At 38.3% G+C, this 13,743-nt stretch overlaps 1 protein-coding gene across 1 annotated transcript; it reads right to left on the reverse strand.

Moving 5' to 3' along the window:
- Window positions 1-1,544: 1,544 nt before the first annotated feature.
- On the reverse strand, window positions 1,545-8,823 carry stx3a (syntaxin 3a; the record flags this gene model as incomplete). Its single annotated transcript, XM_079220199.1, has 10 exons — window positions 1,545-1,622; window positions 2,140-2,250; window positions 2,924-3,058; window positions 4,630-4,703; window positions 5,775-5,883; window positions 6,613-6,683; window positions 7,019-7,093; window positions 7,184-7,283; window positions 7,392-7,466; window positions 8,794-8,823. 10 exons carry the CDS (start codon window positions 8,821-8,823, stop codon window positions 1,545-1,547), a joined length of 858 nt encoding a protein of 285 aa, XP_079076325.1.
- Between the last annotated feature and the right edge of the window lie 4,920 nt (window positions 8,824-13,743).

Genomic DNA, 13,743 nt, shown 5'->3' on the forward strand with positions numbered 1-13,743 from the left:
GCTATCAGCGATTGGCTGGAAAACGTTGCATCGCTCTTGTGATTGGTGGCCGGGACTGTCTTTCAAAACGCCTCCAGTTTGAGTACGGCGAGCGAGAGGAACATGGCGAATGCGCAATACGTATATAACACAATGTAAATAATCGCTTACACGCAAGGAAAATAACAGTTTCATTTTATTTTTGTCAACAATGGACACACCTACAAAAGAACAATATAACTACTCCCTAATAAACTGCTACAAACTGACGGGGCTTAAATAATGCAAGCAGGAAAGGAACGTTACAAGTTACAAGTGTCACACGAGCTAATAATAATAATGGTGAACAGAATGGTCAAACCATGGTTGACCATTAGTCTTTCTTCCTATTTCCAGATCATAGAGCATCAACCATGAATCATCTTTTAATCAGTTCAACATCAATACTACAATAAATGAACAATCATCCTTCATTTCATTGAACATAATTTGAATAAGGCCCACTATGGAGTCATAGCAGGTATCATTATATGCAGTCAGTCATCATAAGTACTAAGTGTGTGGGGATATCAGCAAGAAACAACTGCTATTTTTTGACAACATTCTTATCTTTTCACTGTTTCGATGTATTTGAAAAGAAACTCCTCTTTGACAGCGTTGTAAGGAATCTTTCCCTCCCAGTAAAAGGAAGAATGAGAAGTCGAAACCTGCTTTTCTCATAATGTAAAAAGTGGACAAAGATGTAAATAAATGCAAATAAGATAGCCTACTAGGACTGGATAGCATAACATTTGACATAAATCGTAAACTATTTTTGTGACCCCTTGACCTTTCATATAGTGCCGCCATCTGGTCATCTTTTCTACTTTTCCAGCTGATCTAAACTCAACAGTCCGCAAAAGTCCTATACATATACAATATAATTTACTGACAAATCCTGCACATGACACCAAACAAATTAATATTAATACTGCAACAGTAACTAGTCAAAAATAAAAAATAAAAATATTTCCCAAAATGGAACATTATCTGTTTACAGTGTGTAAGGGAGAGACAGTGTACTGATGTGCAGTGTAATAGGCATTGCTCTACAATGCATCTCACATTTATCATGAATTAATGTGATTTGTGTTTGGACTATTGTCTGGTTTAACTATGCCTGAGGTAATTTTGTGGTTGTGGTGTATTGGATGGTATGCAATGCAGTCATTGAAAGGTGTCTCTAATATTTTGTGTTATGCTTTGTTTACCTAGCTAACATCATGTGACCCTCAATGAATTCTGAAACTGACCATGACTGCTAATCTAATTATGTAAGAGACAAATCAATTCAATTTAAATGCACTGGATTCATATTAAGGTCTCTTCTTAGGCCAGAGTTCCATTCAGATTATCTTTAATTTAATTCATTAAAAGGTGAAGGAAGTTGTCATAACTGGAATGAATGCAAATATTGGCAGCCTCTATTTCTATTTTGATTGAGTTGAAATGACAGTAGGCTCTATTTGTGACCATCTGAGAGCAATGCTGCTCTGCCTCATCCTGCTGTACTCTGTGGACTCGTTCTATTTGAAGAAGCTGAAGATAAACGAACCCAGAATCAAGGCCAAGATCACACAGCAGCAGAAGATCATCATTTGTTTCTGGAGAACAGGAGGGAAAATGATAGAGACAGAAGGAAAGAAGGTGTTGCATTATATTTCTTCTTCAGAGTCATATTATATCAATTATAACATTTCTGATGGAAAGACAGTCTTGAACAATTTTAACGAGTTGGGTCATTTCATTCCAACTTTGTGCGTAAAATATAAAATCCAAAATGATTATGCTTGACCAAAGTTGGTTTCCTGAGAAAGACATGTTCGTGAATGAGAAAACAATGATGACAATGAAAACAAGGACTTATTTATGAATATCTGTATTCAAGTGTGGATACATTCATTCTCGAAGAGGCAATCAAAAAGTCAACAAATTGGCCAATTTCAAAGTGGCCTCCTCATATCACAGGTACATGCAACTCCTGGCTTTATCTTGGATTTGTGGTAAATCAGTAAATGCATGTTATATATTAAAACCTATCGGCCATGGGGCTGTTACGACTTTAACAATGTTTCAACAGGTCATTACATCAATGTTACCGCTGAATCAGTCTCAACTTACCCTGCGCGCCTCTTGCTGGAATTTGGCTGCCTTTTTAGTGTCGGCCACTGCTCTCTCTACAAAGCCCACTGACTGGTCCATGTTGCCCTCAATCCTGTCAATCATGCCACCCTGGAAGAGGACAGGACCAGATGGAATAATGCCAGAGAAGAGAACAATGGTTGTTTTTTATATTGACCATTTAGCTAGAAAGTGTTTTGTCTTTTAACTGAAGTATGAGTTGTGTTGTGTAGGTGGACATCTGCTGCTGGTGGTCTCCTTTACCTGCATTTGATCACACAGCTGGAACAAATAAACAGGCCACATGAGGCCAATATTGATTTGACTTTTAACCGCCCAGGCTGCCTGAAGCCTTAAAGTTCCTATCTAGTGGATTGGATATCAACACCAGTATTCTACATGTTCAATAGTTAGATGAAAATAGGAAAATTCAATTTTTTTTTCAGCTGGACACTTTTCCTGAAAACATAAAATACAACTTGTATTACGCTAATTGTATGTAATAGTGGATACACTTTATTTGGAAGATTCCAAAAGGTGGATGACAGGGCTTTCTTTAAGAAAAAGGAAAACAATTAAAGGCAACATAATCCTCTCTTTAACTTTAAACCTGTGTAGAGCAATAGCACTAAAAGCCCTGTTAATATTAGTGGTATTGTAGGGAGAGAGTTGTCTTGAAATCTTTGTTCAAATTAGAGTTTTCAGACTTTTGCAGTTTCAAAACTGTAACATTTGAACCTCCATAATGAGCCGTTGTTGTTGTTGTTGTTGTTGTTGTGTGTACCTGATTCTCAACCAGCATGGCGATATCTACAAACATGTCATGGAGCTCTTTGATGCTGCTTTCCAGCCTCATGATGTCTTTGTGACGAGCCTCAATCTCATTCAGGGCCTGCTGGTTGATCTTAGAGTCCATAATCTGTGGAGGGAAGGGATGTGTGGAGAAATAAACACAGACAAAATGAAGCAGAAGAATGAGAATACATTAAAAAGATTAAAAAAGATTAGAACCAGATCCTCAGAGAACAACTTCTTATTGTGGCTGATACAGTTACTCACATGCTCAAACACCGAATGAAATATCTGGTCAAGTTGAACATTTACTTCAATAGAAGTAATATTTGTAATATATTTGTCTAGTAATCAATTCAAAAGTCTTGTTTTGGCTGAAAAACTGTTCAAAAACCAAACATTTTCAGGTCAATATCATGTAAGAGAGAGAATTCTCACACAATGAATTGACTATTGACCTTCTGGGCCCCAAGTACCCCCTAGGAGGGAGAAGCCCTTCTAGAGGCCGTAGTGAGGTCTGTTCAAGTAGTCGCATGAACCCCAAATGAGTTCTAATACTTGTGTTATTTTATATAATTTTTTCAGAATTTATTTATGAAAAAAAGTATATTTTCACTTTTCAAAATCACTTTTATAACATATTTTGATCATAACTATGAATACCCAGCATGATATGAGCAAGATTTCCCAAACTGCCTTCTCGAGCGATCCCCGAGTTTTTCAATCTGTATGGTTCAGGGCCTGAACAACATCCCACATACTAATAAGACACCTTTTTGGAAAGATTAGGACCTGCAAAAATATCACAATAAAACAAAGCATCCAACAAAGCATCCAACTGTGCATAATTTTCTGCTAAAGACGTGTGAAAAAAACAGACGAGAGGTGAACAGAAGAGGTGTCTTTTATTGAAACCCGTCCTTATTAACGTTCTAGTAAACGTTACGGCCGCCGCCCGGAAGTGACGGCGAGGTTACGGGGTTTATGTAATTACATAAACTTACCGGTAAATAAATTTTTTTCTGAGCCGATAGAACTCTTCCCACAAGGATTTACTGTATTTCAGCAATTTAAATTAAGTTAATCAACGTTGTGGTTCCGGAGATCCTTTAGATAACGTCACTTGACTTATTCGTCTCTGTTCTTGTCCGATAATGGGCGCCGCGGGGCTTGAGGCTCAAAAGGTTTTAAAGATTGCTAATTGATTTTCTGTTGATTGACTTATTGCTACCTGCGCCAGACATAAGCCTGGGAGGGGAATATGCATTCCTGTGTGTTTGTGCAAAGACCTCTCGTGTTTGCCGTGATTCACACAGTTTGAAAAACACATTTTTTTGACTGTTATATACGGTCATTCACAGCTGACTCCTCACTTCTCTTAACCGGCTGGTAGGGGCCACATGTGATCAACAACTCCTTCCGTGTGGGATATTGTCTCCGGTAGGGATTAGGAATGATTCCTGCTCAGATCTGCACACCTTGGTAAACCCGCAAAAGTGGGTTTGGTAGTGTTCCTGGTCTGTTTCTCCATCAACACTGATGCATATGATGGTGGCTCAATGGGGCAGTGCTAAGTGTGTGTGTGTAGTGAGTGTGTGTGGTTGAACGCACTCTATTGAACGCACTAGTTGATTAATTGTTTCAGCTGTGGTCGTGCTATTTCCACACAAAAAGGCAGATCCACACTAATCTTCTCACCCCGGCAGTAAAGACAGCTGAGTTGCCTCCTTCCAGCATCTCTTCCAGTTCCTCGTCAGTCGTTGCTTTCCCCGCTGTGATGAACAGAAAGAACAGTTATAGTCGTGTTTTAGATAAATACCTGTTAACAGCTGGAAGGCCTGGTTCATACAGATGGTGAAGACTGACTGAGAAACAAGGCTGCCAGTGCTTTGACTTGCAAAGGTAGAGGCACTTTACACTGAAGCGTGGCATGTTAAGTGACAGCAATGCCAATATGTCTGTGTATGATCAAACTAATGTTACAATAATGATGACAGCATGTTTAAATTGGATTCAACCTGACTCACGCTAAAGGTTACCATGTGAAGAAGATTTCCACAATGGACAGAGGTGACATATTTATGCATATCAGCCAGAAACTCTTTTGTGTCACTAAAACGATACACACACGAGAGAGTCATGAAAATCTCAGGAACCGTAACAAACTGTCAAATAAAAAATCTGCACTAGTGTATACTTATATATCAATTGAAAAGTAATATTAAAATCTGACTACAACAGGTCAGAATTGGATATATCATCCTTACTATAACCCGTAGGAAGTGGTTAGTGGCGGTCATTGTCATGTTAAAAGCAGATATACAACTTTTGACAACACCAAGCACGCTGCAATGGTGTAATAACCTCCATATGGTAATATATATATATATATACATATATATATATATATATATATATATATATATATATATATATGTATATATATATATATATATACATATATATATGTATATATATATATACATATATATATATATATATATATATATATATATATATATATGATGCCATGTTATAAGTTCACATAAAGCCATTATGCTTGAAAATAATGAAATGTTCAAAGACCCAGTCATGTTTAACAGAGTAATACCGCGTACCATGGCAAATTACAAATTAAATCCTTTAAAAAAGGACAATAACTTTTTTACTTTAAATGAACTTAATAAGAGTAGACACCCTCCCTACTTATTGGCTGTGCTAAAGTAAGATACTTGCTCAACACCAAAACACGTGTCCTTTTCCTGTAAGTAAACAATGAAAAGGAAGTAATCATATCATTCTTTTGTCTGATTGCAGCATGTAACAAATTCATTGTAACTTACTGATTTCCAGCTGTCGGGCGATTCTTCCTTTACTCTTATCTCTGAAGTCAACCTGAGCCTCGTTGTATTTTGTCATCACCTCTACAAACTTCTTGGCCAGGATAGCGTGCTGAGAGAAACAAGAATGAAGTCCTGTCCATTTACTTTAAAAAAGTGAGTAAGTATACTGGGTTTTGAGATTGATTATCTCCACACAGAGGGAACAGGGGCCACTGCAGCTCAGTGGTGAGCAGCGTGTCCCTCTATCAGAGGACCAGTGGTTCCATCCCCAGCTTCACCCGTCATGTGTCAAACCCCAAATTGCTCCCGTTTTGTGCGTATGAATGTTAGTTAGTCCTGATGGGCAGGTGTATGAATGGGAATGAAAACAAGTAGTGTTAAAGTGCTTTGAGTGGTCGGAAGACTAGAAAAGATCTATACAGGTACAGGTCCATTTACCATTGTCATTTTGGCACTACATTGTAATATACCAACTGAATGTAACACTCAGGGCAAGTTCATTCTTTAAGTATGTGTAGCTTGCAAAAAAGCCATAGCTAAGAACGGCTAGGCAAGGACGCAACAACAAAAGGAGAGTGGATAGTGATTGTAAAGGAACTCTGTGTCAATACATTATACAAGTATTGCAAATGCTAGTATATATGGATATTTCACAAAAAAGAAAGGAATACTTGGTATTGTGATCTTGCTGCCTTCTACAAGAGGGAGGAGGTTTGGAACTTCCACCTAACACTCATATCTAAACTCAGTATCCTTTAATGTTGATCCCCAGTTGTATTTACTGCTGAAGTTAGGTCACGTGAACATCATTTAATGTTATTATATAATATTGTCAGACCTGTGATTTGCGTATCCTGAGGTCGGCTGAGGCCCTCTCTTCTGTCTTTGACTCAAGCTGGCGCTCAATACCTGATATGCACACACACACACACACACACACACACACACACACACACACACACACACACACACACACACACACACACACACACACACACACAACATTTATTGTGATGAGCAGTGGTAGACGGCTAGTTTACTCTCACACTGCACTACCATTCTTAAACAATGTATTTCCATGTTTAGCATTTATGTACCACCACAAAATAATGGAATAATGTTTGGAAAATCTCTTCTTCCTATTGTTTATACACACTATATGCTGTTTGAAGTGGGAAGTACTTTCTAGTCAGGTTAAAAAACAACAACAACAAAGGGTAGGTCTGTGAGGAATAAATACTAACTCTTAAGTTTGTTTCTTGCATTGTTGGCTGACTTCTTGATCTCATTGGTGAGGGCTTCAACGTCATTTTGTGTTTCTGAAAGAGAGAGTGAGAGCGGAGATTATAAAACAGCCATAAGTAACTGAAAGTATTAGAGTTGAAGGTGCATATGTGTGTGTTTGTTACTCTGTTCAGATGTGGGGGCCGACAAGATGGTGGAGTAGAGTTTTTTTATTTCTGTGACGCTCTCGTCAATCTTGTCAATGCTGCTGCGGATATCTTCCGACTGATAGACACACATACACACATGCACACGCACTCTTTCATCAGTAAGCAAGAAACACATTTTCTTTTGGAAATGTGAGAAATAGACAGACTGACACAAATAGAACACCTGATTGAAGAAATCATCCATGAAAGCCTCGTTCTCCACAGGAACCTCGATGTCATCGCCTCCAGCATCACTCTTCTGTTAAACACACGCACATTTAAAAGAAGGTCAATACTGAACTTGAGGATGAAATATACACAGGGAGCTCAGAATAACTACAAAACATTTACTGAGTACTTCCAATGTCTTTCAAATGCAGAAAGCAAACAATACAACATATTTTTAAAAAGGGCCCCTGAAGTAATAGTCTAGTTCGGCCTGGTATATATATAATAACAAATGGCTTGGCCCTATTTCTATTAAATAACAATGTATTTAGCTTAAACATTAGATGTCCCCTCAATTTTGTGAAAGTATCTCTGGACCGGACCAGAAATGAAGAATCTTTGTGTTTTTGTTACTTTCGAGAAGCAGATATGGACATACTTTTTGTAATGTGGCACAGCAATAAACTGCTATGTCAAACAATATTGTTTAGTGGTTTAATTAATGATTTATTAAAATCTTTTTATTTTTCAAATTCACATAGGATTTTCCTGTCTAGAAACATAGATGTTCCTGCAGCCAACTGGTTGAAGACGTGTCATTTTTTTGTTTTATCTTGTAGTCTTCCCAGTCTCATTTAATATGATTTAATGGAGATTTGAATTTGATTTGGCTAACCCTGTTCAGTTCATGTGCAGCTACGTCTGCGTACAAGAGCGTGGAAATATAAGGTCCTTCTGTGTGTATATATATATATATATATATATATATATATATATATATATATATATATATATATATATATATATACATCTATATATATACAATCATTATTATATCACTATGCTATAATCACTATTCTATGTTTTAAAGCAGATACTATAGTCCTAAAGTCTTCGTCAACTATACTATTAAGTAAAAGTTTGTTATATTATATAAGACTGAGTAGTTAAATAATAATTCACTGTTTAGTCTCATGTGTGCAGAAGGCAGTAGCGCATGCGAGGTAACGTTAACCTGCATTGCCCTCACGTCACAGTGGCACGCACACGGAGTTTGGGTCAGTTACATATACTTCAAATATTCGGCAACAACCTACATTTAAAGGGTTATTTTGAATGCAGTTTTCATATTTGGTGAAATATGCTATTGTTTGATGATAGCAGGTAAATGAAATACATGCGGTTCTTTAACTGTCACTAGAAACATTCACCTTTGCCAGATTGTGCGACCGTGCCTACACACACACACACACACACACACACACACACACACACACACACACACACACACACACACACACACACACACACGCAGTGACCTAACATTCACGTTACAGGCTCGTGGCAGTTGGAGGGCCTGTGTGAGCAACAAGTGCACCACAGGGGACATGAGACCATGACTGAACGAACATGCCTACCTCTTTCAGCTGCGCCAAACGGTCCTTCATCTTGAGGAGTCTGTGGTTCAAGTGCAAATTAATAAATAGATAGATACAAAAACAAAAACCACCTCAGACAACAAGGCTCTCTCTTGCCCACAACTGCTAGTAAACTGTCCTCCAAATTAGCCCAGTGGAAATGATTAGCGGATTCAATTAATCCTGGAGATTTGACCGGAAGAGAGCTGTCAGAGCCAGAAAGGAGCCGTAGACACGAAGGTCAGTTAGAATAAGGAATAAATCAAAACGGTACATGAATAGAAGGCCTTGGTTGTTTAGATGTTTCTCCTTGAGGCAATAGTTGTGCTCAACCGAACCGGAGGTCCCACTAAGCCTCTATCCTCTAAGAACGGATTAGGACAGCAGCGTCCAGCCCGATAAACCTGTCTCCCCTCACCCCTCCCTCGTCTCCCAGCACTGTGTGTGCGCCTTTAGGTGTTCCTAGACTATTGGTCTATACATTGCAAATTGAAATGGACACTGAGTGCCCAAAAAGAGTATTATATTATTAATACAATTGTATTTCTTACTATTAACTGTAGAAAGATTTTTAAGTGGGAATGCTATTGTGAAAATAACAAATGTATTCATTACATACAGTACAAACGTATTTTGACTGAGCCAGAAAATGCAATACTACACACATTTCAAATAAAAGGCAGAACAATACATTTTATTTTGAATAACCACTATACAACAATATATTTGTGTTTTCTGAAAACAAGTTCATGGTTAATGTTAACTCTTTACAGATCAACCTATAACATCTCATCATTTGTATGAACAGAAGTTAAAAAATGTTTTTTTGACAATACAAAGGTTTTTCACTTCACCAAATACTTGTGTAAGATATACATCAAGTACGTTGGGTTGCATCTGCTATTTACTATTGTTTGAATGGTCACCATTTCATGTTACGCTGAGGACACCAAAGGGCTCTTATTGGTTGGTAATGTTGCTTTAGACCAGTTTAGTGGAAGGAGCTTCATGGCCTCTAGGGGGTGCTAACATAGTGTATAAAGAGTTTAAAGAGACCAGAGGTTACACTATTATAACCCGAGTGGCAGGGCCACCTCGGTATAGGACTATGCTTACAGATTTTGGGTTACAATATTGTAGTCTAAGTAAAGTGGGTGGAGCCCAATTAATGTACATTCTGCTGGGACATAACATTGCCTCAACCACAGTGATCCTGACTGACAAAAGATTAGTTGTAGCAGCCTAACTACACTTAGTCGGGGGCCAGCTAACCCAGGTGGTATATTCAATTAAATTAGTAGTACAAAGTACAATACATGTCATGCGTACAGAATGAACAACGTAACAGAGTTACAACACATTCAATCAGCATATGACAGAAATTATTCACATAATGAGAGTAGTAAGTGGAAAAGCTATGACTACCAACAAGAAGTGGATGTAATAGAATAATAGTGATAGTAAAAGCACCAGTGGTGGGCCGTCAGGGCCTGCTAAGCCTTCTCTGCTGGCCTAAACAGAATCACAAAGTTATAGCTATTTTATAATTTAATTAAAAAATAAAAAATGTAAATGCGCGCCGAACAGCATCCCGTCATACGATACCAGACAGTAGGCCGAGGTAGGAAATGCACGGCCTGCCACTGAAAAGCAGCAATAGTATTTGTAATAATAATAGTAATGTAGTAATTATTATTATTATTATTATTAATAATAATAATAATAATAATAGTAACATTGAATGTCAGGCAAGACCACCGTCTAGATACAACCACGTTCCATGGAAACCGGTGAGGAGAGAAAGCACAAAGATTGACGTCAGGCTAACTCGGTTTCTCAAAGGCTGATCCACGCTCAAACAGTCTCGTTAATTCGAACAAGACGTCAGTCATCTGGATAATTGCGCGTGCCCGTTCCTCTTCAGAAGGGAGAAGAGTCAATCACTGAATCCATGATTTTCTAACAGTACAATGGCAAATAAACTCAAAGGACAAGACACTTTTTAATAATAAGGTACTATGATCTCTCTAGTGGGGTAATATGGTACTATGAGCTCTCTAGTGGGGTAATATGGTACTATGATCTCTCTTGTGGGGTAATATGGTACTATAAGCTCTCTAGTGGGGTAATATGGTACTATGAGCTCTCTAGTGGGGTAATATGGTACTATGATCTCTCTAGTGGGGTAATATGGTACTATGAGCTCTCTAGTGGGGTAATATGGTACTATGAGCTCTCTAGTGGGGTAATATGGTACTATGAGCTCTCTAGTGGGGTAATATGGTACTATGAGCTCTCTTGTGGGGTAATATGGTACTATAAGCTCTCTAGTGGGGTAATATGGTACTATGAGCTCTCTAGTGGGGTAATATGGTACTATGAGCTCTCTAGTGGGGTAATATGGTACTATGAGCTCTCTAGTGGGGTAATATGGTACTATGAGCTCCATAAGATATGATGGTGCATCACCAATTAATGCTTTGTAGGTGAGGAGAAGGATTTTAAATGTGATTCTTGATCTTACAGGGAGCCAGTGCAGAGCAGCTAATACAGGAGTAATGTGATCTCTTTTCTTAGTTTGTGTTAGTACACATGCTGCATCATAACTGAATCGGGTAGAGCCATCGCCTGGCTGTAGGAGTCAAAAAGACAAGCGGTCGACACCCTGCACATCACATTATCCTGGTCATTAAAGGGAGGTGGGGGTCAGGTGCAACACAACCATCTTTCCCCAGTCCTGAGTCGCTCCAGCGAGCAGAGGCCCTGAAAAGGGTTTCTTCCCTCCACATTATCTCCTTTCCTACGTTAAGTTTTCCTTTCCTGTACTCTTTCATAATATGCTTTCATCTGCCTTTTTCCCACCTTACTTGGATTCCTGTCTTCTTTTCTTTCTTCTTATGTCGTTACTTTTTCTTTCCTTATTTCTTTCCTTTTCTCTTTCGTCTTCCATTCTTTCTGACTTATTTATTTCCTTACAGAGTTAACAAGTGTTGTGTTCATATGTTAGCTGGTTCACATTAGTAAACAATCAGGTATGATAACATTTAACTGCATAGACCTGTTTAGTATTTACCATGTTAAAAAATATTGTTTTTATTATTGGAAATAGTTTGGCTACAGGTATTTTGATGATTCAGAAAATACTTTGATCCAATTTTTCATTATTGCAATGACGTTTCAGTATCAACTTCAATACAAATATACCTCAACATTGGCCTGGACCAGCTCAACTCTAATTAGCCCTGGACCTGTTCCTGGTGCCCCCCATGTTAATCCCCATCCACACACTCACTCCCCTACTGTGTCAGCCCATTAGTTCACATCATGTCACACACAGCCCTCATGGTGTTTGGCACACACACACACACACACACACACACACACACACACACACACACACACACACACACACACACACACACACACACACACACAGCCGGACATAACTATAAACATAAAACGCAGGGCTCCATTATTGTCCATGTGTGTGTCTGTGTGTAGCTGTGTGTGTGACAGTGTTATGGCTATATGTATGTGTGTGTCCACCTTTAACCAGGTTTTATGTGTGTTCCCAGACCTGCTGATCAAAAACATGCAACGCTGGACTGGTCGGCCTGGTGGTCTGCCCAGGCCCGGGTGGTCTCAGGATTTATAGCAAGCTGTGTGTGTTTTCTGGGGGGGTGTTGTTCGCTACAAGTGTTGTTGGATAATGTGTATCTCTGCGCAAACAGTTTAATATCCAGATCTAGTGTGAAGGATGGGTGTCACCGACCCTTTGGTGCAACCCTGTATCCTAAAAATGACATTCCCCCAGAACTAAAACGCATTCTCAATTACGTTTGACCAGAAACGTATGTTTGTGTTTGACGTATTAGAAATACGTTGATTAAACACCTATTCTTGTTGTTATTGTTCTTATGTTTGTGTTTGACATATTACAAATATATTTATAATCGTGTGTTTGTGTTATTGTTTTCTTGCTTTATTTAAGCATATTTTAATTTCTAAACTCTGCGGAAAAAAACAAGGATTCCCTCAGTAGCGGCAAGCAAAGAGGGGCGGGGTGAGGCCAGTAACGGCATCAAATTGTTTTTGATGCTTTGTTTTCATGCTCTTTTCTTATTCAGTTTAAATCTTGAAGGACCATCTTGTTCGCAAAAAAGTTAAACAAAACATAATGGTAACTAAAACGTATATTATGGACAACACTAAAATAATAGATTCTCAATAAATTGCACTGTATGCACGTTCGAATTTAAACACTAGATGTCGATTACATTTTGTGAAATTATCTCTATCTTCACCTGTTGGTACAGAAACCTATATTTTACAATTTCTGCCTGTTCTGTTTCTTACATCTTGATATTCGACAGCTTTACATTCTACATTTATATTTACATCGTAATATTTAAAAGGGCTATGAACAGGAAACAATATCCATATTTGGGTAGTTTCTGCCTGTTTAACTTTCCTCAGTTACAGATTTAAACACATACCATTATTACATTTAAGAGTAGCAGATGCAGAAACACTTTTTGTAATATGTGGTCACACCAGTAAACGACTCTAATGTTGATTGTTAAAATGTTTAGTGTATGTGGCACATGGGGCTTTCTGGTCCAGAAATACAGATTTTCTTGCGTTGTCACTGATTGATAACTACACCTTCACTATTGTTTGGCCGGTGACTTTTTATATTGTTCTGAATAAGGCCCACAATCAAAGAGGTTTGGCCACCATATTCATACTTAATGAACTTAATAAACCTCCCACTGTCAGCCTAAAGGGTTCTACTCACTGACCTAAAGGTCTACTCACTCACCTAAAGGTTCGTTGGTTAATTCTCCGAGAGGCCTCTTGAGTTTAAGTCTCTCACAGAAATGAGCTCTACTTTGCTTTTCAACAGCTGGTTGCATGAACACGATGTAGTCATTTTGAGCAATTCAAGTT

Source organism: Taurulus bubalis (assembly GCF_910589615.1).
Source record: "Taurulus bubalis genome assembly, chromosome: 6".
NCBI lineage: Eukaryota > Metazoa > Chordata > Actinopteri > Perciformes > Cottidae > Taurulus > Taurulus bubalis.